The 24,313-nt window shown below is 39.5% G+C and overlaps 4 protein-coding genes and 2 non-coding genes across 7 annotated transcripts; 3 read left to right on the top strand and 3 right to left on the bottom strand.

Annotated features, from left to right (window-relative positions):
- The first annotated feature begins 2,851 nt into the window (after positions 1 to 2,851).
- On the top strand, positions 2,852 to 3,987 carry LOC121775475. The gene has a single exon (XM_042172554.1). It carries the CDS (start codon positions 2,961 to 2,963, stop codon positions 3,855 to 3,857), a length of 897 nt encoding a protein of 298 aa, XP_042028488.1. The 5' UTR covers positions 2,852 to 2,960; the 3' UTR covers positions 3,858 to 3,987.
- Positions 3,988 to 5,660: 1,673 nt separating this feature from the next.
- On the bottom strand, positions 5,661 to 5,821 carry LOC121775628. The gene has a single exon (XR_006045175.1). It is a non-coding gene; the product is annotated as a U1 spliceosomal RNA (small nuclear RNA).
- Positions 5,822 to 9,634: 3,813 nt separating this feature from the next.
- On the bottom strand, positions 9,635 to 9,795 carry LOC121775607. The gene has a single exon (XR_006045159.1). It is a non-coding gene; the product is annotated as a U1 spliceosomal RNA (small nuclear RNA).
- A 755-nt stretch (positions 9,796 to 10,550) lies between these two features.
- LOC121773383 (probable spastin homolog spas-1) lies at positions 10,551 to 16,266 on the top strand. Of its 2 annotated transcripts, none has more exons than XM_042170235.1 (14): positions 10,551 to 10,828; positions 11,392 to 11,528; positions 12,150 to 12,386; positions 12,575 to 12,705; positions 12,860 to 13,013; positions 13,149 to 13,408; positions 13,889 to 14,013; positions 14,526 to 14,569; positions 14,740 to 14,871; positions 14,938 to 15,015; positions 15,364 to 15,446; positions 15,663 to 15,785; positions 15,899 to 15,959; positions 16,055 to 16,266. In XM_042170235.1, exons 1-14 carry the CDS (start codon positions 10,696 to 10,698, stop codon positions 16,196 to 16,198), a joined length of 1,842 nt encoding a protein of 613 aa, XP_042026169.1. In that variant the 5' UTR covers positions 10,551 to 10,695; the 3' UTR covers positions 16,199 to 16,266. The 2 variants fall into 2 exon arrangements, with proteins under 2 accessions (XP_042026169.1, XP_042026168.1); XM_042170234.1 differs by having other exon boundaries at positions 10,554 to 10,828; positions 16,034 to 16,266.
- LOC121773384 (uncharacterized protein At4g22160) lies at positions 16,222 to 16,976 on the bottom strand. Its single transcript, XM_042170236.1, has one exon. It carries the CDS (start codon positions 16,775 to 16,777, stop codon positions 16,415 to 16,417), a length of 363 nt encoding a protein of 120 aa, XP_042026170.1. The 5' UTR covers positions 16,778 to 16,976; the 3' UTR covers positions 16,222 to 16,414.
- A 4,022-nt stretch (positions 16,977 to 20,998) lies between these two features.
- On the top strand, positions 20,999 to 23,364 carry LOC121775456 (plant UBX domain-containing protein 4-like). Its single transcript, XM_042172537.1, has 4 exons — positions 20,999 to 21,228; positions 22,009 to 22,297; positions 22,610 to 22,705; positions 22,794 to 23,364. Exons 1-4 carry the CDS (start codon positions 21,080 to 21,082, stop codon positions 23,175 to 23,177), a joined length of 918 nt encoding a protein of 305 aa, XP_042028471.1. The 5' UTR covers positions 20,999 to 21,079; the 3' UTR covers positions 23,178 to 23,364.
- The last annotated feature ends 949 nt before the right edge of the window (positions 23,365 to 24,313 follow it).

The following is a 24,313-nucleotide window of genomic DNA, read 5'->3' on the forward strand; positions in this document are numbered from 1 at the left end:
AAAGGTGGGTAGGAAGGGAATAGTGAAGATGACAACCAGGCTTTTGCAGTAGCCTATCCAAAAGACAAAAATTACTTACTTACTGTAATTGGCTATAAAATCGTATAATAACAAGCAAAATAATATGATTACTTTTATAGTATTTCTTCATTTGGCTATCTGTGGAGTATTTATCACTCGTATGGTTGAAGAAGAAGAAGAAGAGTGTGTGTGAGAGAGAATTTGAAGGCCCCACCATTATAAAATAATGTACATTAAAGAGAGAGACTATTTAAGGAAAATTCATTACACACGTAGGCGGTCGCTCACCTTACACCCAAATAGTGTCGTCCAGCTGAACATTTCTCATATTATATAAACTCTAATTTATGATCTGGATCGTTAAAAAATGTCAACAGATGACAAAATAATAGCAACAGAAAATGTCAACATAGTATCAATGGGATGTTGTGTTGACACTGCGTTACCATTTCTTATTGCTGTTATTTTGTCATCTGTTGACATTTTTTAATGGTCTATATCATAGTTTGGAGTTTGGAGTTTGTACGATATTTACTGTTTGCATTTTATCCATTAGTGATAATTAATATATATAGTGATATTAATAATATACAAATATTGCTTTCATGGATAGAGATGGACCCGGTACGGATAGAGAACAATATTCTTAAAACTAAATATTTGAATTGATTATAACAATTTTATTTTATTTATGAAATAATGATAAAAGGCCGTCACAATCACAGTATTAAATATTTGTACATAGTATTTATTTTAGTTGTCTTGTTAAACTCTATCTCCATCAGCTATCAATAATTTTAATTATAAATATGTGATATTATAAATAATTTTAATTTTAATAGGTGATACTATTATAAATAAACCTACTAGTATAAGTTTAAATGTAAAATTGATAATTTAGAATATTGATGAAATTCACCACTATGTCATTGATTGACAGTTCACTAGACAACAAGTTATAGTACTCCCCAAAATAGATTTGATCTAGAATTTAAATTAATTATTAGGGTATGAATGATTTGTATAATCATAGTAATAAATAGTGTACGCTGAGCATTGTAAAGACAACCCGAAATACATTACCACGAGCCAAAATTTTAAGAAAATAATTGCAGAACAAGAAATAGGAATAAATATGGCACCTATTTATGAGTAATAGTGAAAACCGAACAGATTCATAGTATATCATATAGTATCTCAAAACCAAATTAAGCTTAATTATCTTTACACTGCTAATTTGTTACAATTATGTTATACTTCTGCCTTTGTGATTTCAAAATAATGTTCAATTTAGTTATCAATTTATTGCTTATATCTAATAATTCTATATTGGTAAAAAAACATTAATTACTAGTACTACATATAAAGCTCTTCATCGAAAATTTAAAAAATAATTAAAAATGCTCCATAAAATATTGTAAAGCTAATAAATACACTTCGAGCATACCACATGCAACATGTTCTTTATTCAAGATAATATTTTTTCTATTTGACCTACAATTCAAAAAATAGACACCACTGTCATTTTGTTCAATATATTTGCGGATGCATTACACATTTACACCATCAAATTAATGAATTGACATCACTCACATATTTTCTCAACTACATAATTCCATTCATCAAATTATTTTTAGGATTCTTCTCATGAATCATGACATTACAGTACTATTCCTTAATACAAGGAATTTGGCTACTAATAATTTCATTATTGAAAATGTATCATTTGCTTAAATTTTTCAACCAAATAATCATCGACTCCTCCATCACCGATTTCAAGAGAAATAATTTTCTAGTATAGTTGACTTCGACAATGTCATGACCTTTTAGAGATTCTATGAAAATTAAATTTAAGGGCAGCTGCAAATTGACTTTTGTCATCAGATCACACATAATTTATTTGAGATGATGACATTCTTTATTCAAAGAGGTAAAACTAAAAAGCCAGTAAAAATGTTCCATTTCCAACTGTCATATAGGCAAGCCAACATTAATATTTGATTTTTATTTCTCTTTATTTGGAAGGTAAGTAAATTTTGAGAATCATTGAAAATTTGGAATTGAATTGTATTACTTTCGTCGACTACTAATAATTTTAGAGCATCGGGCTTCAAATTTGGGCGGGACTGATTTGCGTCTTGTGTTTTACGAGGCGGGGCATCGGGCCAATGCCCCTCCAGAGTCTAGAGATATGAGTTCGGAACTATTTGCAGCATGGTACTGGACGTCGTTGCGTTACGGAGAGCCACCGGGCCTAAGCAAAAATCAATAATTTTAACATTTTGTTTTCAAAAATTGATACTTTTATTATTTATTTATAGTAATTAAGCATCAAAATACGAGATAGATAGAAAAAATAATTGAGAGTACCTCAAACAAAAAAATTACCAAAAATATACTACACTACAATGATTACATTTTATGGATGATCTAAAATGGAAAACATAAGTATTCGTTAGGACGAAAATAATACACCTCCCGTCTGTAACAAAAAATAGTCTCTTTTGTCGTTTTCATTCTTTTCACAAAATTAATCTATGTATTTCTCATAAAAATTCATGACATTTCCAAAGTTTTAAGCATTTTTTATGAACAACAGGAAAGTGCATAATCTATCCAAACGACCAATAATTTAATAAAATAGAAAAGGTACCTAAGTTTTAACCTTTTTAATGCCTATTTGAATACTATGATTTGAAAATAATACTACATTTTGTAATAAAGAGAGAAAGATATATGGTTTAATGGCGAAATTAATGGGCGACAGATAATACAGAATTGCACCAAAATTACTGCCATCAACGCTCTACAATAAATAGTCGCCTTTCCTATAAATCGATAATTCCATCCTTACTTTTATTTATTCCTTTTTAGTCTTTTTCACAAACACAAAGCCAACCCACACACAGACAGAGACAGACCTTCTCGAGCTTGAAGAAATGGAGGATCCTCATCCTCCTCCTCCAATACTACCGCCTTCTCGCAGCGGAAGCGGAAGAAGAAGCTGCGGCGATTCCAATTCATCACCTGAATTCGAGTTTTGGATGGTCAGAAACCCCTCTCTCCCGCCTCCGAATCTCCTCTCCGCCGACGAGCTCTTCTCCGACGGCATCCTCCTCCCCCTCCACAATCTCAACCTCGCTCCGCCGCGCGAGGCTGATGCGGATCGAGATCCGGAACCGGAATCCGAATCCTCCGCTGCTGAATTGACGGCGAATTCCGCGTTGACTTCGTCAAAGCGGTGGAGAGATATTTTCAGGAAGAGCGAGAAGAAAAGCGGCGAAGAAGCGCAGAGCGTGAAGGAGAAGGACAATCGGAGGAGAGAGAAGAAGAATGGAGGCAGCGCTGGCGGCGCCGCGAGCTCGGCGGAGCTCAACATCAACATATGGCCGTTCTCCAGAAGCAGATCTGCCGGCAACGGCGGCAATCGCCCCCGCGCGGCTGCGATTCGGAAGGTGAGCAGCGCGCCGTGCTCTCGCAGCAACTCTAGAGGCGAATCGAAGTCGAGGAAGCCTCCTACCAGCCCCGGGAGAGGCGGAGTCCATCTAGGGAGGAGCAGCCCTGTCTGGCAGGTCCGCCGCGGCGGAGGCGGCGGCGAGAAGAAGAGATCAGAGGGAACTGAAAATCGGCGGAGAGTTCCGATCGCCGGCGGCGCGAAAGCTAGGGTTCTGAGTTTGAACGTCCCCGTGTGTATGGGCTACCGGCAGCATTTCAGCTGTAAAAGCGATGAGATTACCGTTGGCGGCGGTGGTGCAGTCGCCGGCGGTGAAGGGACACGTGGCAGTGGAAGTAATTTGTTTAATATTAGAAGCATTTTTACCAAGAAAGTGTATTGAATGCTTCAAAACTACTGCAGATAGCTATTTAGCTTTGCTGTTTTTGAATCTTAGTGGGAATCTTTTGCCCTTTCTGCACTAGGAAAATTTTCTCCACTCTCAGTTATAAATATTTATTGTAAATTAATTATATTCCTCTGTTTTGTTTCCTTTTTCTTGAATGTTTGAATTATCTGTTCTGGAAAAAAGGGTATTTAATTCTATCGTTCTGGCAAAACTGATCCCGTGAAAATTAAATGAAATATTCTACATTTGATCTTCAAAATTCACAATTTTGTTGTTGGAGATTTTCTTTTTGGTAAATAAATGATATTGGAATTACAAAAATCGAAACAATCTCTTTAAGATCTTATGGTTCAGAGAAGCCTTTTTTTGGAGTAGTAAATGGTCCACACTTTTGATGGAGGTGAGCTAGGTCGTGTAGAGAGTTCAGAATTTCCTATATCGTTTCTCATAAATACAATTGAAGCGATTAATTTTTCTAAGTACTTATCGTTTGGTAGTTTTAGGACGTCAATCAGGCTAGTCCATTATATTTCAAATCGATCTTATTCGATTCGCAAGTTTATCGGACGTGGAATAATCGGGTTAGAAATTTACAGTCTTAACTCTATATGTTCAGATTTTGGGTTATTCCAAACACATCTTTGCCGCTCCCCCCGTTGCAATGGAGTGTGCCCCCTCTCCCCATTGTGAATGCTCAAGATACACGCTTAAAATGTTTTATTTATATCGTTATATGAAAAAATGGTTGTCTATGGTTTTTTTGTTTTACCACAATTTGCACACAACTTTATTAAACACAAACAAGATCCTGGCAAGTGAATATGAATTAACTTTGAATGTCATTTAAAAGGGTAGATTTTCGGAAATGTTGAATGAACAAGCAAATTAAGGCCCCCGTTAGCGATAGACACACAAGTGGACAGTGAACTCACTACTGTGTGGCTGCCACAAGAGACCGTCTAGATGGGGTCGAGGGCTCGATCGATTTCATTGCTCGACTGACTCTCTACTCTAATAAATATTGACATTATTGTTTTAAAATATTTTCGTTCCATCATTACAAACATGTTTCACTCTCTACACAAAAACAAGGAAAAAGTATTGTGAATTAGATATGAAGATAATAAAACAAAGATGGAATAAAGTGAAAGAGATGAGAAAGAATAAAAAAGAAAAAAGAATAAGATTGAAGAGATAAGAGAGAATATAAATGAGTTAATTTTTGACAAATGAGGAAATGAGTCAGTTAATTTGGGATACAACAAATAGAAAAATATATTACCAAATAACATTGCACTTTATCGTCCATTTTAAAAAAAATATTTAAATTCCTGAAGCCCAATTAAACCAGCTTTGGCATTTTAGGATCTGCCATTCTCACAAATGGTGTTTAAAAATCGAAACCATCTGCCAATTGACTGGTTCAACTCAGATCAAATTTGTACATTATAACATGTGTACTTTGAGCCACCTTGAACCTAAAAAACCTATCATCCGCTTGAAATATTTATGATTTTAATTTTAGGCTCTTGAAGTTTTATCCTTTCAATATATGAAACACTTTTTTGACATGGTATGAATTTTGAATATTCCTATAAATAAATAACACATTGAATTATTACCATTTTGATCAAGTGTTCGTCTTCGACAATGTTTAAACTGAATGCAGCCAAATGCTACAAACAGAAAAAAATTCCTAGTAATAAAAGATATAATAGGATTATGCGAGGAAAATGGGCTAATGACTTCATATTTGGAATATAATAAATGGGCTTAATAAAAATAGAACTAAAATGGGCAGGGGCCGCGCGAACGCAGGCCCCCTCTGGCACAAATTATGACGTAGGCTCGACCACTTGGGCCGACCTTAGGCGGGCGCCCCTCCGAAGTGCAATGGAAGTCGCCAACCTAGGCCATGGGCCTTATGGATCACCCATCGACCCCGTCCAGGTAAGTATGTTTCTCAGCCCCAATCGCCTCTCTTTTATATCCCCACTCTATCTCCCTTCTTCTTCTCTCTCAACGATGTGGTATACTCAACACCACTATTTCCTTTTGCAAATCAAATTCTGTAGCCTACAGTTGCAACCATTCTCTCCTCCCTATACCTCTTGAAACCTGTTTCTGATTTTCCTCCATATGTATGAGTCCAAATAGAGAAGAGTGATGAGAAGAAACAACTGAAGATTTGATCTTGAAATCTGTTTCTGAGCCATCACACGACTTATTCTTCCAAGGATCTGTTTTTCGGCTTTTTTTGACACAGTGTATCCATGTTTTCTGAATATGCTAGAAATCCATGTAGATAACAACATAGTACTATCAAATCAAATTGTGTGACTCATTTGCATGTTAAACTACTTCCATCAGCACCAGCAATGACGAAACATAATTCAAAAGAATAAACCAAGCATGAAATTGATTGACAACAACATGAGCCACTTCATCTACATGTAGGTGGATCTCTTTCCAAGCATGCAAGATTACAGTTTTACGCGAGCAAGTTCTTTGAGCTTTACGCGAGCAAGTTCCCAACCATCTTGTCTCGGGGTGGCCCGCACACATATCATCCGAGGAGTTGTTTGATAGTGGCAATTTCTGAGCATCCACATATTTTAGCTCAATTATCTCTTTCAGATCAAGTTGGCCATCCACCCAAACACAAGATCAGTGATGGTTCATGTTAAGGATAATCTCCTTAACTTGATTCAATTCCTTCGTGGAGTCGCGGGAATCTTTGCCCGACGATCAACAACGATAAGAATTAGGGTTCTTTGTGAAGAAGACAGAAAAAATAGTGTAAAAATATCTTATTTCGTAAAGAGTGAAATAACATACACGCATATTTATACTAGGACCCTAGGGTTGATTCGACATACGATCCGGGAAAGAATCAACGAAGAAAACCCGGAAAGGAGCTTATAATTCGCTCGACGCAAAATAATTTAAATGAATCCGAAAAATACTAATGACAATAAAATAAGGAAAAATAATGAAAGAACTACTAAAGTCTTCCTCATGGTTTGGTCACGTCGGCTAGGCGAGCCGGCGGCCGTCTCTGCCGACGAGTGAGATCTCTGGCAATGCTTCTCTCCGTCTCCTTGATTCCTCTCTCCCTCGTGTCCCCTTCCAATTCTTCTATCAACTCGTCGTGAAAGGTCTCCTCTGGGCGATCAGACGAATGCTCCGTAACAGTTCAACCTGTAAAGATTGCACACCATCACCACTTACTCAAAATTGCTTGAGTCAGTTATACCTTGATGATTGATTGCAATTGGTAGATTTTTAACTATTTCAACTTGTCAATTATGAGTAGTGTAAAAAAATTTTCATGAGTGCATCCTAAGAGCATCCACAATACGGACGGATGTCCCTGCAGACACCCCAAAAACACCTTCTGCCACATGATAAGAACATCTCACAGCACTGCCACGTCATAAGGACATCCCACTGCACAATAGCGGATGATAGGTTTTTTAGGACATCCCACCTATCATCTGTCAATTGATCCCACCTCAAGGACATCCCAGCGGACAAAAACAATAATAAAAATTCATAAATTCACAAATATGCAATTTACGGAATTAAAATTTCGATACGAATACGGGGAAAATGCAACGATCTTATTTAAATAAAAAACATACATAATTATTTTTTTTAAAAATACATAGTTAATAAAAAAATACAACCCGACAAACGAGACCCCCGTCTCACTCCCCGTCGTCCCCCTGGCCAGTTCTGCGGTCACTCCCGGGCAGGGGTGGGATCCCCAAATCGCGCCTCATACTGTCGATTACATCCTTCAGCATCAACTTGTATAAGGGGTCAGTCGCATCCCCCCACTTTTTTATAGTGTCTAGCAGGCTCTGCTGCTGCTGCATGCGGGCGAGTTGGGTGAGTTCGGGATTGGCCTGGGTATGAGCTGCCGATTAGACCTCGTGGGACCCGTTGGCGCTTCCCCTAACCATCCGCATCGCGGTCTTTTGCCCAACCGGGCGACGGCAGCGGGAAAACAATGGAGGGGTCGGGATCTTTGCGGCGCCGTCAGGGAGGTCGTGGGAACCGGCACTGCTGCTATACTCGCCGGAGGAGTTAAGCTTCGTCCGCTTCGGCCAGCCAGCTTCAACACCCGCACGAAACTTGGCGGAATCCTGCAGCACAACATAGACTTCCCAATAATTGAAGACGCCGAACTTCTTCGACTTGTCGGGGTACTGCTGCATGGACAATGTCTTCACATCCTCCATGCACATGCCGCTGGTTGCCGTGCGGACGTTGTTTTCGTAGATGCCGACAAATCGGCTGATGGCCCTCCGCAGCCGCTCCTACTGTTTCCGGCATTGCTCTCCATTGTGAAGCTTCTCATCTGGCGGGCAGAATTTGATGTAGTTCTGGTTAATGCGCCACCACATTCTGGTGATAGTCTGGTTAGCCCCGATGTAGGGATCCTCGACTATACTGACCCAGCCACCAGGCCTTTGCCAGCGTGACGCACTCCGCCTCGGTCCAGACGGTCCTCTTTCCCTCGTCGGCCTCCTCGTCCTCCCCCTCGTCCACCGCACGCGAGGACGAGGTAGTGCCCTTGCCCTTCCCTTTGCCCTTCTTCTTCGACTTCCCTGCCGCCGGTGGTATCTCAGTGGGAGACTCTCTGACCGAAGATATCCCCAACTCCTAAAAAGAGAAAGTCTCAAAGCTGGTGAACTGAGTCTCCAGAGGAGTACTCTGGGAATCGCTAGACAATAAATCCATGTAGGGCGATACACATTGTCCCCAGGTGGTTGGGGGACCCCCACTCTGCTACCCTCGAAGCGGCATACATGTCCTTCATCATACCGGGTATCATCATCCCGCTCATCCCTGGCATCATTCCCCCAGTTCCGGCCGCCATTCCGGGCATCATTCCCCCAATCATCCCGGGCGCCATGCCCGTCATCCCTCCACTCACCCCGGGCATTTGGGGCACCATCCCACCCATCCCTGTACACCAAGGGTACATATTATAGTACCCGGGCATCATCACCGCCATTTGGGATTGGGGCATCATCGGCGCCATTCCGGGCATCATCCCGGACATCCCTGTAGTTATGTCGACATTTCCCCCAACTCCAACAGGAAACGTCGGCGTTTGTGACTCGCTCGTGTCAGGAGAATCATTGTCGTGCTCCATTTAGGTACAAAAGAAATGAAAGTAGAGAGAGAAACTCGTTAATACAAGTGGCAATAGTGGACGTCCCGCACGAACGACCCATATTGCAAACGTCCGACACGCCGGTCGGACGTCCGCCAGGATATCCGCTATTGCGGATGCTCTAAGTCAGTACAAAAAAAAACTATGGACTCGCCTAGGGCTGACAATTTTTGACACGACACGAACCGACACGAAAATAATCGGTTTGGGTCAGAGCTTATTGGGTTTGTGTCCTTATCGGATCGACCCGTTAAGGACACGAAAATTCCTTGTCGTGTTCGTGTCTGAGGGTTTCGTGTCGTGTTCGTGTTTGAGGTTTTCTTAACGGGTCGTGTTCGTGTTTGTTGTTATCTTGTTCGTGTCGTTATCGTGTCGACACGATAACGACCCGACACGCACGATTTGCCACTCATAGACTCCCGCCCCACCCATCGTTGCCCCCCATGTTTACTTCGCAGGCAACTCAGTGTCAACTCTATCCTTACGCAGCACAAGCCCTATAGAGACAATCGAAATCAAGCAACACCAGACCACAAACATGACCATGAACGAAAAGATGGTATAAGAAGATTGGACCAAATAGGCAGGGACCGCGCGAACACAGGCCCCCTCTAACACAAATTATGACGTAAGCTCGACCACTTAGACCGACCTTAGGCAAGCACCCCTCCCGAGTGCAATGGAGGTCACTAACCTAGGCCATGGGTCTTATGGATCGCCCATCGACCCCGTCCAGGTAAGTACGTAACTTAGTGACAATCGCCTCTATTTTATTTCCAACTTTCTCTCCCTTCTTCTTCTCTCTCACCGATGTGGGATACTCCACTACTCAACGTCATAAATTTCTTTTGCACATATAGGTATTCTGCACACGAGGAATCATTTTCATCTCTACAAACCCTTATCTTCTTCCTACAACTCTTGAAACATATTTCTCCTCCATATCTATGAGTTTAGAGTATTTAGAAGATAGCACGATAAGCGTTCTCATCTTTTTTTCTCTTAGCAGAACACAACTCTTTTAATGTTTATATAAACATTATGTGACTATGTGATTGTCAATAAATTTGGCATACTTTTATAATTCATTTTAAATTTTAAAAAAAAATAAATATGTTTCCATAATTATGTCAATAATATTTTATATGACATACCAAATTGGATTGACACCTTGATATATCATGACCACTTAATATTTTCTCACATATAAAGTGACAAGGTGGAGGAGGAGAAAAATAAAGAGGGGTGACGAGGCACTTAGATGTTGATTTGATTGGCATAAACATACGTTATGGAAATATTGCACACATTCTAAAGTTTGTAATATTTACAATCATTTGTAAAATTTATGTGAAAATTTCAGATTTCATCTAAAATTAATTGTTTGCTATTATCACTAAAAAAAGTGGAAATGCAAGCTATAATGTGATATCTACGGAAAAGTATAGTACGAAAATAGAAAACGCTGATTCACTGGCACTCTCATTTTTTTTACTGCAAAATGAAACTTAAATTCGTAAATCGAATTTGGAATTGGGTAACGATTTAAACTGTAGTAGTGTAGCCTGTAGCTACTCCGCTGATTCTTGCGCGCCACGAAACACCGCCGTCTTCCACCAGCTAAGGAGCGGCGGATCCACCGCCATGGCCACTGTTCGGCGTCTCGCTCGGGCACTCACCTCACGCCGCTCCATCGCCTCTGCTAAAACCCTAAACCCTCGCCCTTACCTCTCGCCAATTCCTCCTCTCCCACTCTCAGCTGCACCTCTCTGCAATCGTACGCTCTCCACTCTTTCCATTTACCTTTTCTTGTTATCATCTTTGTGCTTATTTTCTCTTTTTGCTCGTTTCTTAACTGGCAACATTAACTACGAGAAATTCCTCTGAAATTTTATGATCAATGGTTGAAGATTCGGTTGAGTGGAGAATTACTGTTTCTTTTGTGTGTGTTTGTTTTGCTATGTAAACGACGTTAATCAGTCGCCGCAATGGTTGTTTGTTTTGAATTGATATCAAGTTGAGTTTTCTGTACATTCGTGTTAGGTTCTGCTCCGGAGTAGTAAACACTTGTTTGTATTATTGTATAGCAGATTAATTCTTCATATGAGATTCTCAACATCATTTTAGTTGAAGCATTACACCGACATTGCATCAATTTTGCAGTTCAATTGCTCAATCCATTTTTATTTGTATGCATTCTTCTTCTGGGAAGGTGTTAGTTTATTCGTCCTGTGATCTGATGATTTTACTGCTGGATTTACTTTTGATGTGTTCATCATATAGCTTTCTTTCTACATTCAATGTGAAATTGAGCTGTTTTTACATTTTTTGTACAATTAGGGAGTTTTGAGCAGCAAAAATCATATGGACCAGATGGTTGGAAACCAGAAGGGCTGCCCAATTTTTTGGCTCACACTGCTTTGGCTGGATTACTTGGATTTGGAATGTTGAATGTAGCCTTAGCAGATGGTGATGAGGTTAGTATGTTTTTGACCAAACAAAAAAAAGGCTTGTGGATACATCTACTTCTACACTAAATAGGAAGTGCAAAGAGATTACATTTAAGTAGTCCTTCTTTTTGAGACCCATCTGTTCAGTTGAAGCTGGCTCCATGATATCATGACGTCAAACTAAGGCATTTTCCTCTTCCTGCACTCTCCTTTGCCACTGATAGCAGTAATTTAAAATCATTATTAGTCCTTAATGATAATATCCTTGTATTCATTGGGATTTTGGATATCCCTATCTTTCCACAAATACCATGAGAATTTCCCCCCTAATTTTTTGTTATTTGCATATCCCCCCATTATCAATTTATTCCATGCTGTATCATTCTTAGGCTCAAAATCATCGAATCATTTAGTTGAGTTGGGTTCCAATCCCTCTTTTTTTCATCTTGCCAACCTCTCACTTTAGTTGGTGAGCCTTATTTTAGCTGTCTCTTTAAGCTTAGTTTGACTCATTTACCCCCTTTCCCCCACACATAGAAAACAAAGAAAAATCGCTGAAAACCAATGATACATGCTCTTAAGGTTTCTCTCTTTATTCAGTGATACCGTATACTTTCATTGATTCTGTCAATCATATGGCAACTGCAGGAAGATGCTAAAAGTTCGCCATTGCCTAAAAGCAGCTCACCTTTGCCTGAAAGCAGCTCATCTTTGCCTGAATATGCAAAAGTTCCCCCATCACTGGAATCTTCTCCTGCTGCAAGGCAGCAAAACCTGGATGAAATTGCAAAGAAAGACAAAGCTCGACTTATAGAATTACTCAAGAACAAAGGAGGACGAACTGGTTCTTGTCCTAATTTTACTGTTTCTGTTAAGGGACCAAAGGTTGGTGGTTTTTTAAATATCGGAGATTCCCCGTGTCCATTCTGCTCTTGTCTTCTGCTGTGTATATTTTGGTGGAATATCAATAAATGTTTGTTTCTCTGTGGTGGTCCACCTTTTTCTGAATTATGTTGATTTCTTTCTTTGAACTGTGAATTAATTCCCTGCCCTAATATCATGTTTATTGGCAGGTTTCAATCAAGTTCCAAGTTCCTCCCTCAGCTGAAATCCCTTTCCTCATTGCAAACTTTGTTTCACGTCTTGGGGTCAAGGCCGAGGATAATTCTGTTGGATCAGATATGATACTGCGTGCTTGGGACAGGTTAGTGTGTTGCACGGCTTCTAATTTAACTTCAACCTTCTTTCCTATCTGAAACTAAACACCTGAATCAAACGGTTCTATTTATTGTTGAAACCGTTTTTTCAATTCCTATGACTTTAGTATATGCTGATAATATTTTGAATCCTTTGATCAGTGGTGTTGCCTGGCAACTAGCGCTCAGTCGTCCAACAGCTCCAAAAGGAGCAAATGGAGATCAAGGTGATGCAAATGGCAAAAGTGTAGAGTCTACGGACAATGAAGAGTTATGCATTGTCATATTTCGTCCACTCATTAGCTCTGATAAAGCTGTCAGTTCGTGTAACTGTACTACAAACTCGTTATCCATTTGAAGCTGTGCCTCAATGTTTTTCTTCCAATTATGTTATGTGTCACACGCCTATTGGCACTGAGGTTTTGGTAACAGAGTGGTTGCCTGTGTGCAGGAAATTGAGCTCATGAAACAGGGTAGTTTTACTTCTGAGGAACTTGATGCTTTGGCATCTGTCTTACAGCTAGCAGGAAAGCCAAGAAGCTTCGGATTAGGGCCAAAGGGAGGTGCTGCACAGGTTCCAGCAGTAGACAAGACAATCTCTAATCTAGAGGGAATGGGAGTCAAAATTTATGGACTTAAATCTCCCAACCTAGAAGACCCAAATGCAGATATATCTTGGGATAACATTGCTGGCTATGATAATCAAAAAAGGTATTGAATGGACCATAGCAATATTCATTTTGGTGCTTTAATTGGTTTCTTGATAAAGTTAGATTTCTAAACTCTAACAGATTTCTAGTCACTTGAAAATAAAACTTTTCCAGTTAAATTTTTTGTTTGCGTAATTCTTTTGGAGTTGGATTTGGTGTGTACATTTCTTTTAGAGAAGGTTTTCCTTTAACATGTTTAAGATGTTTGCACATTCATATTGCGTCAGTTACTTCAGCAAAGGAAAATTCTTTAATGAAAGGGAGTAAAAATGTAATTTGGGCATCCTGGAAGATGCATGCTTGTACTTTAATTCTTTATATCCTCAAGTCCTTTAATGAAAAGATATTATGGTCTTTTTTGTTTCTTTCTTTCACCAATTTGCATGAAAAAATAATTCATATTCTATATTTTACTGATTTTGCACTCACAAAGAAGACGATCCATATCTTTTGTGTTTGAACTTTTTTTTCAATCTGGCAGGGAAATAGAAGATACTATATTACTGGCTCTAAAGAGTCCAGAAGTGTATGATGACATTGCCCGCGGTACTCGGTGTAAGTTCGAGACCAACAGACCCCGTGCAGTGCTTTTTGAAGGCCCACCAGGTCAAGAATGATATATATAGTATATATGTACTGTATATAGCAGGAATTTCAGCAAAAACTGTTTTTCTTACGTACTCAATGCATCACATCATTATTTCCTGAGAACACATCTTATTTAAGATACTTCTCGTGAAAAATGGAGAACGAATTTGAGCATAATCAAATTAAATAAACTTGTAAACCAGTTGAATATCTAGATTGAATCTCGCTGGGATATTTAAATATTCAGTGCATCTAGCTAACTTGATTTCCTTCATATATTAATTATTAAGTTTGTACATTGTAACATTCTTCAGTTGGGAGTAGGAGTAAGTTTTCTTTTTCACTTATCAATTTCGTTTGAGCCAAACATATGTTCAATAAATTTTCATCACTCTTTGTTGTTATGGTTTACCCCTACAACTTTAGGTACTTTGTCGTTAGAGTAGAAAAATTAGTATGGCTGTGATTAAATTAGTTTGACGAATCACCAGAAATTCTAGTCAATGCTTACTGATTGTCCTTGATTACAGGTACAGGGAAAACATCTTGCGCTCGTGTAATTGCTAATCAAGCGGTATATTATTTTCTGCATCTTGAAGCTTACTGTCGACATAGTAGCTTTTCATAGTTCATTTTAAATTATTATGTTATTTTTACTTTTGTTTCATTAGGAGTATTTCTAATTCTATTTGCTACACTTGTGTGTTTATTTTGTATTTTTAAGTGCTTTTTGTACCTTGGCAGAAAGTTCCATTGTTATACGTCCCATTGGAAATTGTAATGTCTAAATATTATGGTGAAAGTGAGCGGTTGTTGGGGAAAGTGTTTTCACTGGCTAATGAACTCCAAGAAGGCGCTATCATTTTCCTTGATGAGGTAATGAAGGTCATGCCTTGTTTTAGATGGCAAATCAACCATTGATTTGATGGAACTCTATTGCAGGTTGATTCACTTGCTACTACCCGTGATAGTGACATACACGAGGCCACACGTAGGCTTTTGTCCGTATTGTTGCGACAGGTAAGCTGGTTTATCTGATGTCTCAGTCAGGAAAGTGTTAACTTCCAGAATAGTGTTTGATATTTGGTTTCTCAGAAACCAGTTTTGGCTAATTAATGGCATAAACTTAAGCCCAGGGAGTGATGGTTGACTGGGTGCCTTAGGAACTGCAAATACAAATTGTGCCTTTTGGCTGTTGCTGTTGGTTCTTAGTGTACTGCATATAAAAAACTTATTTTCAGTGTTATTTTCTTTTTTGTACCTTTTATTTTATTTGTTTTTTTTGGTGGGGGATAGAGTTTTTGATGGGTTGAATATTAAAAGCAAATGGGGCAGTTTTTCAAGACGTCGTATGAAATGCACTTGCAGATTGATGGATTTGAGCAGGAAAAGAAAGTTGTGGTTATTGCCGCAACCAATAGAAAACAAGACCTTGATCCGGCTTTGCTCAGGTAAAAGAATTGTGTTAAATCCTCTAAATTCTGTCCCACATCGACTTGGTGAAGATCCCATCTAATCTATATAAGTGTGGATAACCCTCCCCCTTATGAGGCCTTTTAAGGGGTGAGTGGCCCATTTCTAATAAATTGCTTGTTCATTTCAACGTGGGACAGCAGCTACTTTTTGATTATTCAGGGACTTATATTCACTCCTATGATCACTTTCAGTCGATTTGATTCCATGATCACTTTTGCCATACCGGATCAGCAGACTCGTGAAGCTATTGTGACTCAGTATGCTAAGCACTTGACAACCTCTGAAATTGCTGAACTTGCCAGAGCTACCGAAGAGTAAGCATGACAGAACCATAATTCTACTAATGATGACGCTATTTGTGTAGATTTGTTTCTCATTTTTAGTGCTTTTGTAGTATTGTCCTTAATTGATTGGTATGTGTACGCAGAATGTCTGGTCGTGACATAAGAGATGTATGCCAACAAGCTGAGAGGCAATGGGCATCCAAGGTATGTGATGAAACTGATAAACTTCTTCTTCTCTCTCTCTCTCCACAATAAGTAATGAGTTTGTTTGATAATAGATTATCCGGGGAAAAGTGCAGAAAAACGAAGAACAGAGCTCACTTCCTCCTCTTAGAGAATATATTGAAAGTGCTGTAAAACGACGAACTGCTATTCGCTCCGTCACTAATCAAATCGGAAATCCTAGCCCTCTTTCCAAAAAGCCTCAGTTCGATTTTATGTGAAGCTCTTAGGCTATGTATCACAGTTGACAATTTTCCATATTTATTAAATTTGTCCCTATACAGGCAAATAGAACATCAGTCATCTCCTACTCCTTTTGGGAATCTGTATACATATATATTTATGTGATAATAACAGTAGGCAGTGAAAGCATCTGCATTTTCCAGTGGAATTTCTTCATAGTAGAAGTAGCTTTGAGCCGAAAAAGTTGAAGAGCATCAAAGCATATTGGAGAGGAGCAGAGTGAGAAGTAGACCTCCATCACTGCTATTCTTCCTCTTCCTGGTGTGGCAAACGGTCGAAGCAATATGCACTTGCGTCTGCAACATCATCTGAGTCATCTCGACTTCCAACTCAGCCTGCCGCCTCTGAGCGTCCAGCCTCGCCATCTCCCTCTTCTTCATCATCTCGAGCCGGGCAGTCTCCATCCGGACCATGCTGTCGGCTATCACTTGGAAGCTCGAGTTTGAGCATCGGGATTCTGACGACGAGTCATCCCGGGGAGTATCCGGTGAGAAGTGGCCGTCGAAAGTATATCGGAGGGGATTTCTGGTTTTGGTTGCTTGAAAAGCATAGTCCATGGTGGAGATGGTGAAAGTGTATTTTGCTTATTTTTGGAGGCACTACTTTAAAAGGGGACGTGCTTAGGCCCACCCATCTTAGAGAAAAAGTTTCACTTTTCATAATGCGTAGTGCAGTCTTACAATCCAATATTCCAATTTAACTGAATGGGACTGAAATTATTTTGATTATTTTAAATTTAGATCAATTGACCATTAATTAATAATGAGTTTTAGCTTGTCCAAGTATTCAACAAGTGTTTAATGCACAAATAAGGCGTTGAAATAGTGCTTTAAATGGACCATGCTGGATTTTGTTTAGGAGAGTTGGCAAAGCTAGGTAATAACACTAATGCCTACACCATTGGAAATGAGTTGGCAACTTTGTATTTTTTGACAACTACTATGGCTAAATAATTAAATAAACTTTATATAGTTGAAATAAAACTGTAGCTATAGCCTCTATAATTAACACAATGGAATAATACAATTTCTAGTTGTGTTGCACTCGTCATTTTTAGGTGGAAGTTTGGTACACCAAAGTCGTGGTCGGCTTAGGCCAAATGTGTATACAATACTCCCTCTGTTCCTCGTTAATATAAGAATTTTTTTTCAGCATGTAGTTTAAGAATAGTGTGTTAAGTGAATGGTGAATAAAGTAATAGAGATGAATAGAGAATAAAGTAAGTGAGATGATTATTTTTTTCCAAAAATACAAATTTTCTAAATTTAAAAAATGACTAATTTAACATGTAACGGAGGGGGTATATGACTTGCTCTATAATCCTGTTGATGTGATAATACAACTTTTATCTACAATTTCAACCTTTTAGAGTGATCATTTCTTGCATTCATTTTTTAAATTGAGCATAATGTTGATGCTATTACATACGTGATACTTCATCTGGTTTAAGATAATTGATTCGTATTTTGTTTAGAATATCCAAAATTAATTGAATTATTTCATCTTTTAACAAAAATAAACCATTTTGATCTTTCTTCATTAATCTACTTTTTTATCTCTTCATTTAATTCAATCAACCTCATTTTCTTTATATATATATATATATAGGGTTGTGATCAATTGAGATTTTTTAGCCTAATTGAGAATTGAGATCCATTATTAGCCACTCATTTTTATTAAATGAGTGGTCCAGAATTTACCACATGGAAAATATTTTTACATTAATTAATTGTGAAAGGGCAGAATGGTAATTTCATCATACATTTTATTTAATAAATATTTTTTATTTTTAAAAAAATTAATTTTTTTTTCGATTTTTTATTTTTTTTATTATTTTTATTTTTTTTGTCAACTACATATACAATTCATGTCAACTACACACATATAATGTCAACTACATATACAATTCATGTCAACTACACACATATAATGTCAACTACATATACAATTCATGTCAACTGCACATATATAATGTCAACTACATGTACGATTCATATCACCTATACACATATAATGTCAACTATAAGCTGTTGACATTTGATGTGCAGGCTATTGACATTTGATGTGCAGGGCTATTGACATTTGATGTGCAGGCTACACATCGTAGTTGACATCGCGTGAAAATTAAAAAATTAAAAAAATTAAAAAAAAATTTTAAAAAAATTTTAAAAAAAATAAAAAATAATTTTTTTTAGTTGTTGACATTTTAATACGAGTTGTTGACATTTGATATTCTGGCTATTGAAATGAAATGACGATAATACCCTTAGTTGATATAATCTACTTGTAGTTGACATTTCAAAATGAGTGGCTGAAAATGCATCTCAATTCTCAATTAAGCTAAAAAATCTCAACCTAACAAGACCCTATATATATATATAGATATAGGGAGATGATCAAAATAAGTATGTGTTTAAATCCAGAAATGCAGACCAAATCTTGGCCCTAGGATTAGATGATCTAATGGTCAATAATTAACTAAAAACACGGAAGGTCATAATTAAGCAATTTTAGGTCATATTATAATATTTGGGTTTAATGTCATGCTAAGATCGTTTTAGGTCATGCTTTGTTAGCATGACCTAAAAATTACCTAATTATGACCTAAAAGTGACCTAATTATGATATTGTTCTGCATTTCTGTATTTAAATCTAGTTTTGCATAGATCAAAACCCGATATATATATATATATATAAGAAATGTCTTGATTAGCTTGGATTGCACTAACAATAAATTATGAGTTGACATGTTAAATCTTATCACCACTTACTTACAAATAGGAAAAGAGAAAAAGGTGTCCAATAAGTTCATAGTAGAAAGTGATAATGTTGTTGGGATCGCTATGATTATGAGTCGTTTTAAGATAACTAATATAACAATCAGATCAAGATTTTGAGGCAGACGGTAGTTCAACGGGTGCATAGAGAACGTATGTTTTAGAGAAGAGATTATTTTTTTGAATAAGAATAATTGGTACGTACACGATGGATTGGGTGTTTCTTAGGCCACCCGCAACGCGTCCCGCGGGTGGCTCGTATCTCGTCTCGTCCCGATCTCGCCGAGACTAGACGGCGGCGAGACGCGTTGCAGCGTCCCGTCTCATCCCGATCTCACCGAGACGCCCGTCCCACCGAGACGGATCGCGGACTGTCTCGCCACGCGCTCGCGCGACGTGGCGCGCTCCTGCGCCATGCGTGACGCCCACTAGCCGGCCCGCGACTGAGTTTCGTCACGCTGATGCAATAAATCATTTTTTTTAATTCGAATTTAATAAAAAAAATCGAAAACAGTAATATTACTCCTGATCGTCGACGTCGGGCACCCAGGGCTCGTCCACGCCGGCGGGGTACCAACCACCCCATTTTGATGTTAATGCATACGCTCGTCCCTCCGCCCCAAGGAGTTCGCATGGATTATCCCAAATTCGGGAGGATTACCCGGATGAACCCACTCCGGAAGGAGGAAGAGGGGTGGAGGAAGAGGCGGAGGCGGCCGAGGAGGAGGAGGATGTAGGCCGACATCCGTATAGCCACAAGGACACGATGGCCGTGTACAACGCCTGGATCAGCGTCTCATACGATCCCATCGTCGGGAATCAACAAACCCGAAAGTGCTTCTGGGAAAAGGTCACCGAGGCCTACAACGAGATTAAGCCGAAGGGATCCCGCCGCCACACATTGAAGATGTTCCGCGCTCACTTTGACCGAGTCGACAGAGAGATCAAAAAATTATGCGGCATATACAAGAACGAAGCGGCTCATTACCAAAGCGGAGCCACGGGAGCCGACATTCTGAGATCGGCTTTGCGAGTCTATTTCGAAGACACCGGCAAAGAATTCAGACATGTCGATGTTTGGGAGGCCGTCAAAGACGAGGAAAGGTGGGTCGGTGGTGTCCGGTCCAGCTCGGGCTCGACCTCGAAGCGCACGAAGCACATGGCGGGTGGCCAATACTCGTCTAGTGGGCGCGGTTCGGGCAGCGCCGCACAAGAGGTTGCCTCACAGGAGGTTGAGGGCATGGCAGACGATGCCGGGGAGTCCTCTCGTGGGCGTCGTCAGCCGCAAGGGACCAAGGCGGCGAAGGAAGCTAGAGGGAGGAGGGGCCGAGGCGAATCAAGCTAGGCGGGCTCGGTCTCGGGCTCGAACACCCTATTGTCCATGTACTTGACCGCCACGACGGCGGACACTTCCCGCATGACGCCTCCACAATATCAAGCCTATCTTGCCGGAATTGAGTATATGACAAGACAAATTGGTACTCCGCCTCCAGGTAGCTTGAGTGAACCGCCACCGCATTCGGGGGATTATTCGCCGGTGGAGTAGTTTTTTTTTAATTTCTATAAAATTGTATTTTAAATTATGTAATTTTTATTTTTTTATGATTTTAATTATGTGTTTTTTTAATTTTTTTTGAATTTTAAGTTGTATTTTTATTTTATGTTGTAATTTTATTTTATTTAATGTAATGTGTTTTTATTAATTGAATTTGTTGGAAATAAAAATAAAAAATGAAATTGAATGAATAGTAAGTTAAGAGATGATTAAAAGACGGATAAGAGATGGAGGGTTGCAGGTTCTGTCTCTTAGTTAAGAGATGGAGTGAAAAGTACAGTGGGGTCGATGAATAATTAAGGGTAAGGGATGAACGGTTAAGGGACGGATAAGAGACAGCGTTGCATATGACCTTTGTTGCCCGAATTTCTCCCGGTTTCCTGCCAACCTATTTTTTTTAAGAGAAAAAAATAAAATAAAAAAGAAATTATTCTAGTTCCCTCTTTTCTCTTCTTCTTTAGCTGTCATCTCTCTCGCTCAATCAATTCCAATACCGTTACACGAAAAATCAATCGAAAGCTAGAGCCATGGCTTCGCGCGACAAGAAACCCTCAAAACCCTCCACCAGCCGGCCCGGCGGCATCCGGACTCTCTCCGACCTCAATCGGCCCTCGGCTCACGACTCCGACAGTGACTCCGATGGCCCCCAGGAATACTACACCGGCGGGGAGAAAAGGTCCCTTCTCGTGATTCCCATCATTTCAATTTTTTCCCTAATTTGAAATTCACCTGCTTGAGCTGTGAATTATCGTTGGCTTTGAATTTACGCTTGCTTTCTCATCACCAATTATTCAATTTTGGATTTGAGAGCGCTTTATTCAAGCCTTTAATTCCTGTGAATTTCGCGTGTTTACACTTAAAGAACGTATTTTGAGGGATGTTTCACTCTCCCTCTTGTTTGTGATGTTTGGTAGTAGTAGTGGTGGGATCTGGTATTGTGGTTTGGAATTTTATGCTGCTTTTGATGGTATCAATTGATTGATTCGATTGAGCGATCCGTTGTTTGATTCATATGCGTAGCCAAAGCAATTGATATGTGTATGTGATGTGGGTTTGCATATAATTATGTGAGTTTCTAGGTTGAATGATCTGGTTTTATAGCTTGTGATCAAGTTCAAGTTTGTACTACTTCAATTCTAATGTATCTCTTCGGTGTATGCCTTGTTCGATTTTGAAAACGAAGATTTTACCTTTCGGTTAGGTATAGTTGGTGATTCTTTATCTTGCTAATTATGTGATTTTAACATTGATATGTATGTGATGTGGGAGTGCATATAATTATGTGAGTTTGCGGGTTAAATGATCTGGTTTTATAGCTTGTGATCAAGTTCAAGTTTACTACTTCGATTCAAATATATAGCTCTTTATTGTATGCCTTGTTCGATTTTGGCAACAAAGATTTCACCTTTCGGTTAGGTATAGTTGGTGACTCTTTATCTCGCTATGTTATGTTCAGTGGTATGCTTGTCCAAGATCCGTCCAAGGGTGGTAATGACGTTGATGCAATTTTTGACCAAGCTCGACAGCTGGGGGCTACACAAGGCCCCTTGGAGAATCTTCAGCCATCTTCGAGCTCTAGAAGCTTCACAGGTACAGGAAGGCTGCTTTCTGGTGAAACTGTACCAACTGCTCCACAGCAGCCCGAGTCGGTGGTGCACAACATTGTCTTCTGGAGGAACGGTTTCACCATTAACGATGGCCCTTTGAGGAGCTTGGATGATCCTGAAAATGCTTCTTTTCTTGAGGTAAGAGGGAAACTGATACTAACATTAGAAAGGGCTGAATGTTAGGGTTTAACTATTATATTTGGTAGGCGATATGCTGAAGCTACTCTTGGAACTCGTCGTTAGGATGCCCTCATGATTGCGTGTCACTCCTTTTGTTATTGCACGTTTCTCGTAATCACTGAAAATGGTTGTCTCAGATTGAATGCACAACATGAATCCACTTTGGAACTGATTTCCATATTAAGTAGAATTGTCAGATCAAGTTTTGGGATTTCATGATGTGTGAATGACCTTGCCATATGTGCTTTGTGGTAATGATTTTCATTGCAGAGCATCAGAAAATCCGAGTGCCCGAAAGAGTTGGAGCCGTCAGATAGGAGATCATCTGTTCATGTCAATCTCATAAGGAGGGATGAAAACCGCCCTGTAAGTGCACATGAATCTCGAACTCAAATATGTTAAACGGATACCTGTTCGTCTCTTCCACACTTTTCCAACATGTATCTTATGGCAGGAACCAGAAGTGCGCAGCGTTCCGTTTCAGGGAATTGGCAGGACTCTAGGAAGCAGCTCTGCAACCGTCTCTGCTCCTGAGACAACAACCGTTGCTGCTCCCCTCCTTAGTGCCCGGACCCCTTCAGAAGGCCTCGTGGTAGATAAATCACTGCCATCAACTTCAATTCAACTCAGGCTTGCTGATGGAACCCGAATGGTTGCACACTTCAATCACAACCACACGATAGCTGATATTCGCTCTTTCATTGATGCATCTCGGCCTGGGGGAACAACATCGTATCAGCTGCAGACAGTCGGATTTCCTCCCAAGGTTCTCACTGACCTCACCCAGACAATTGAACAAGCTGGGTTGTTGAACTCGGTCGTTGTTCAGAAACTCTGAGCGCCCCCCGTAGGTATCGTTGAGCTTGTAAAACGGTGTTTCTATAAAAGAAGAAACTCTAAAGTTTGAAGTAAGGTTGGCTTATGAAGCAATTGAAGGATTTTCTGTATTCTATTTGATCACTGCATTTGTCTTTCAAGGTTTTCTTGTGGAATCATTATATATACGGCGTTCCCATTATTATGAAGCCATTCTTGTTCATCACTACGCATTAACTTTATGTTTTTAATTGGGTGTCCATATATAGATATGGAATAAATATAGGATTAAGGCCTTAGAGCATCCACAACGGTGAGCAATTGCTCGTCCGTCCGTCCGTGCCAGCAGCGCGGCACTGCTGTCCGCCGCTGCGCTCTTGCCGCTGGCACGGCGCTGCTCGATGCATCGAGCACGTCCGTGCCATCGAGCAGACGACGTGACGCGTTCTGATTGGCCAATGGCATATCCGTTGGAAAATCATTTTTTTAAAAAACCGAAAATAATACCAAAAAAATTATTTTCACAATCCCAAAAAAATTACTGTTTTTTTGCCCGTTTTTCTGTATTTTTTTAATCATCTATAAATACACACATTCATCTTTTTGCACAGCATCAAGAGTTCGCGCGGAAAGACGTCGAAAGAGCCTTTGGGGTCCTTCAAGCCTGATTCAACATTGTGAAGGCCTCGTCTCGGCCGTGGTACGTGAAAAATATCACCGACATCATGTACACGTGTATTATCTTACATAACATGATTATAGCCGACGAAGGACCGAGGGAGGCTAGCTTTTACGACGAAGATGAAGCCGGAAGCTCAAGCGCGAGGTCTCCCCCATGCCGAGGTGTGCATACGACGGTGGGTGAGAGGATCGAAACTATACCCGAACCCACGTTGAGCTACAAGAAGACCTAATCAAACACATGTGGGCGAAATTCGGTCACGAGTAGTGGGTTTTTAAATTTTATGAATTTAATTATGTAATTTTTAATTTTTAGGAGTTTAATTATGTAATTTTTATTTTTTAGGATTTTAATTATGTAATTTTAAAATTTTAATGTATTTTATAATATTATTCCGGGTATTTTTAATGCATTTTAATTTTGTGGAAATGTTTTTATTTAAATTGAATAATGGAATGGTGGGACCCTTGTGCTCG

Source organism: Salvia splendens, chromosome 17 (assembly GCF_004379255.2).
Source record: "Salvia splendens isolate huo1 chromosome 17, SspV2, whole genome shotgun sequence".
Classification (NCBI taxonomy): domain Eukaryota; kingdom Viridiplantae; phylum Streptophyta; class Magnoliopsida; order Lamiales; family Lamiaceae; genus Salvia; species Salvia splendens.

What these genes read in the sequence shown, in the direction of transcription:
- LOC121773383 (XM_042170234.1), top strand. Translation starts at nt 10,696, where the DNA reads ATGGCCACTGTTCGGCGTCTCGCTCGGGCACTCACCTCACGCCGCTCC. An exon ending in TTTCTGTTAAGGGACCAAAG is followed by an intron (nt 12,387 to 12,574) that starts GTTGGTGGTTTT and finishes GTTTATTGGCAG; the next exon opens with GTTTCAATCAAGTTCCAAGT. An exon ending in GGCTATGATAATCAAAAAAG is followed by an intron (nt 13,409 to 13,888) that starts GTATTGAATGGA and finishes TCAATCTGGCAG; the next exon opens with GGAAATAGAAGATACTATAT.
- LOC121773384 (XM_042170236.1), bottom strand. Translation starts at nt 16,777, where the DNA reads ATGGACTATGCTTTTCAAGCAACCAAAACCAGAAATCCCCTCCGATAT.
- LOC121775456 (XM_042172537.1), top strand. Translation starts at nt 21,080, where the DNA reads ATGGCTTCGCGCGACAAGAAACCCTCAAAACCCTCCACCAGCCGGCCC. An exon ending in AAAATGCTTCTTTTCTTGAG is followed by an intron (nt 22,298 to 22,609) that starts GTAAGAGGGAAA and finishes TTTTCATTGCAG; the next exon opens with AGCATCAGAAAATCCGAGTG. An exon ending in GGAGGGATGAAAACCGCCCT is followed by an intron (nt 22,706 to 22,793) that starts GTAAGTGCACAT and finishes ATCTTATGGCAG; the next exon opens with GAACCAGAAGTGCGCAGCGT.
- LOC121775475 (XM_042172554.1), top strand. Translation starts at nt 2,961, where the DNA reads ATGGAGGATCCTCATCCTCCTCCTCCAATACTACCGCCTTCTCGCAGC.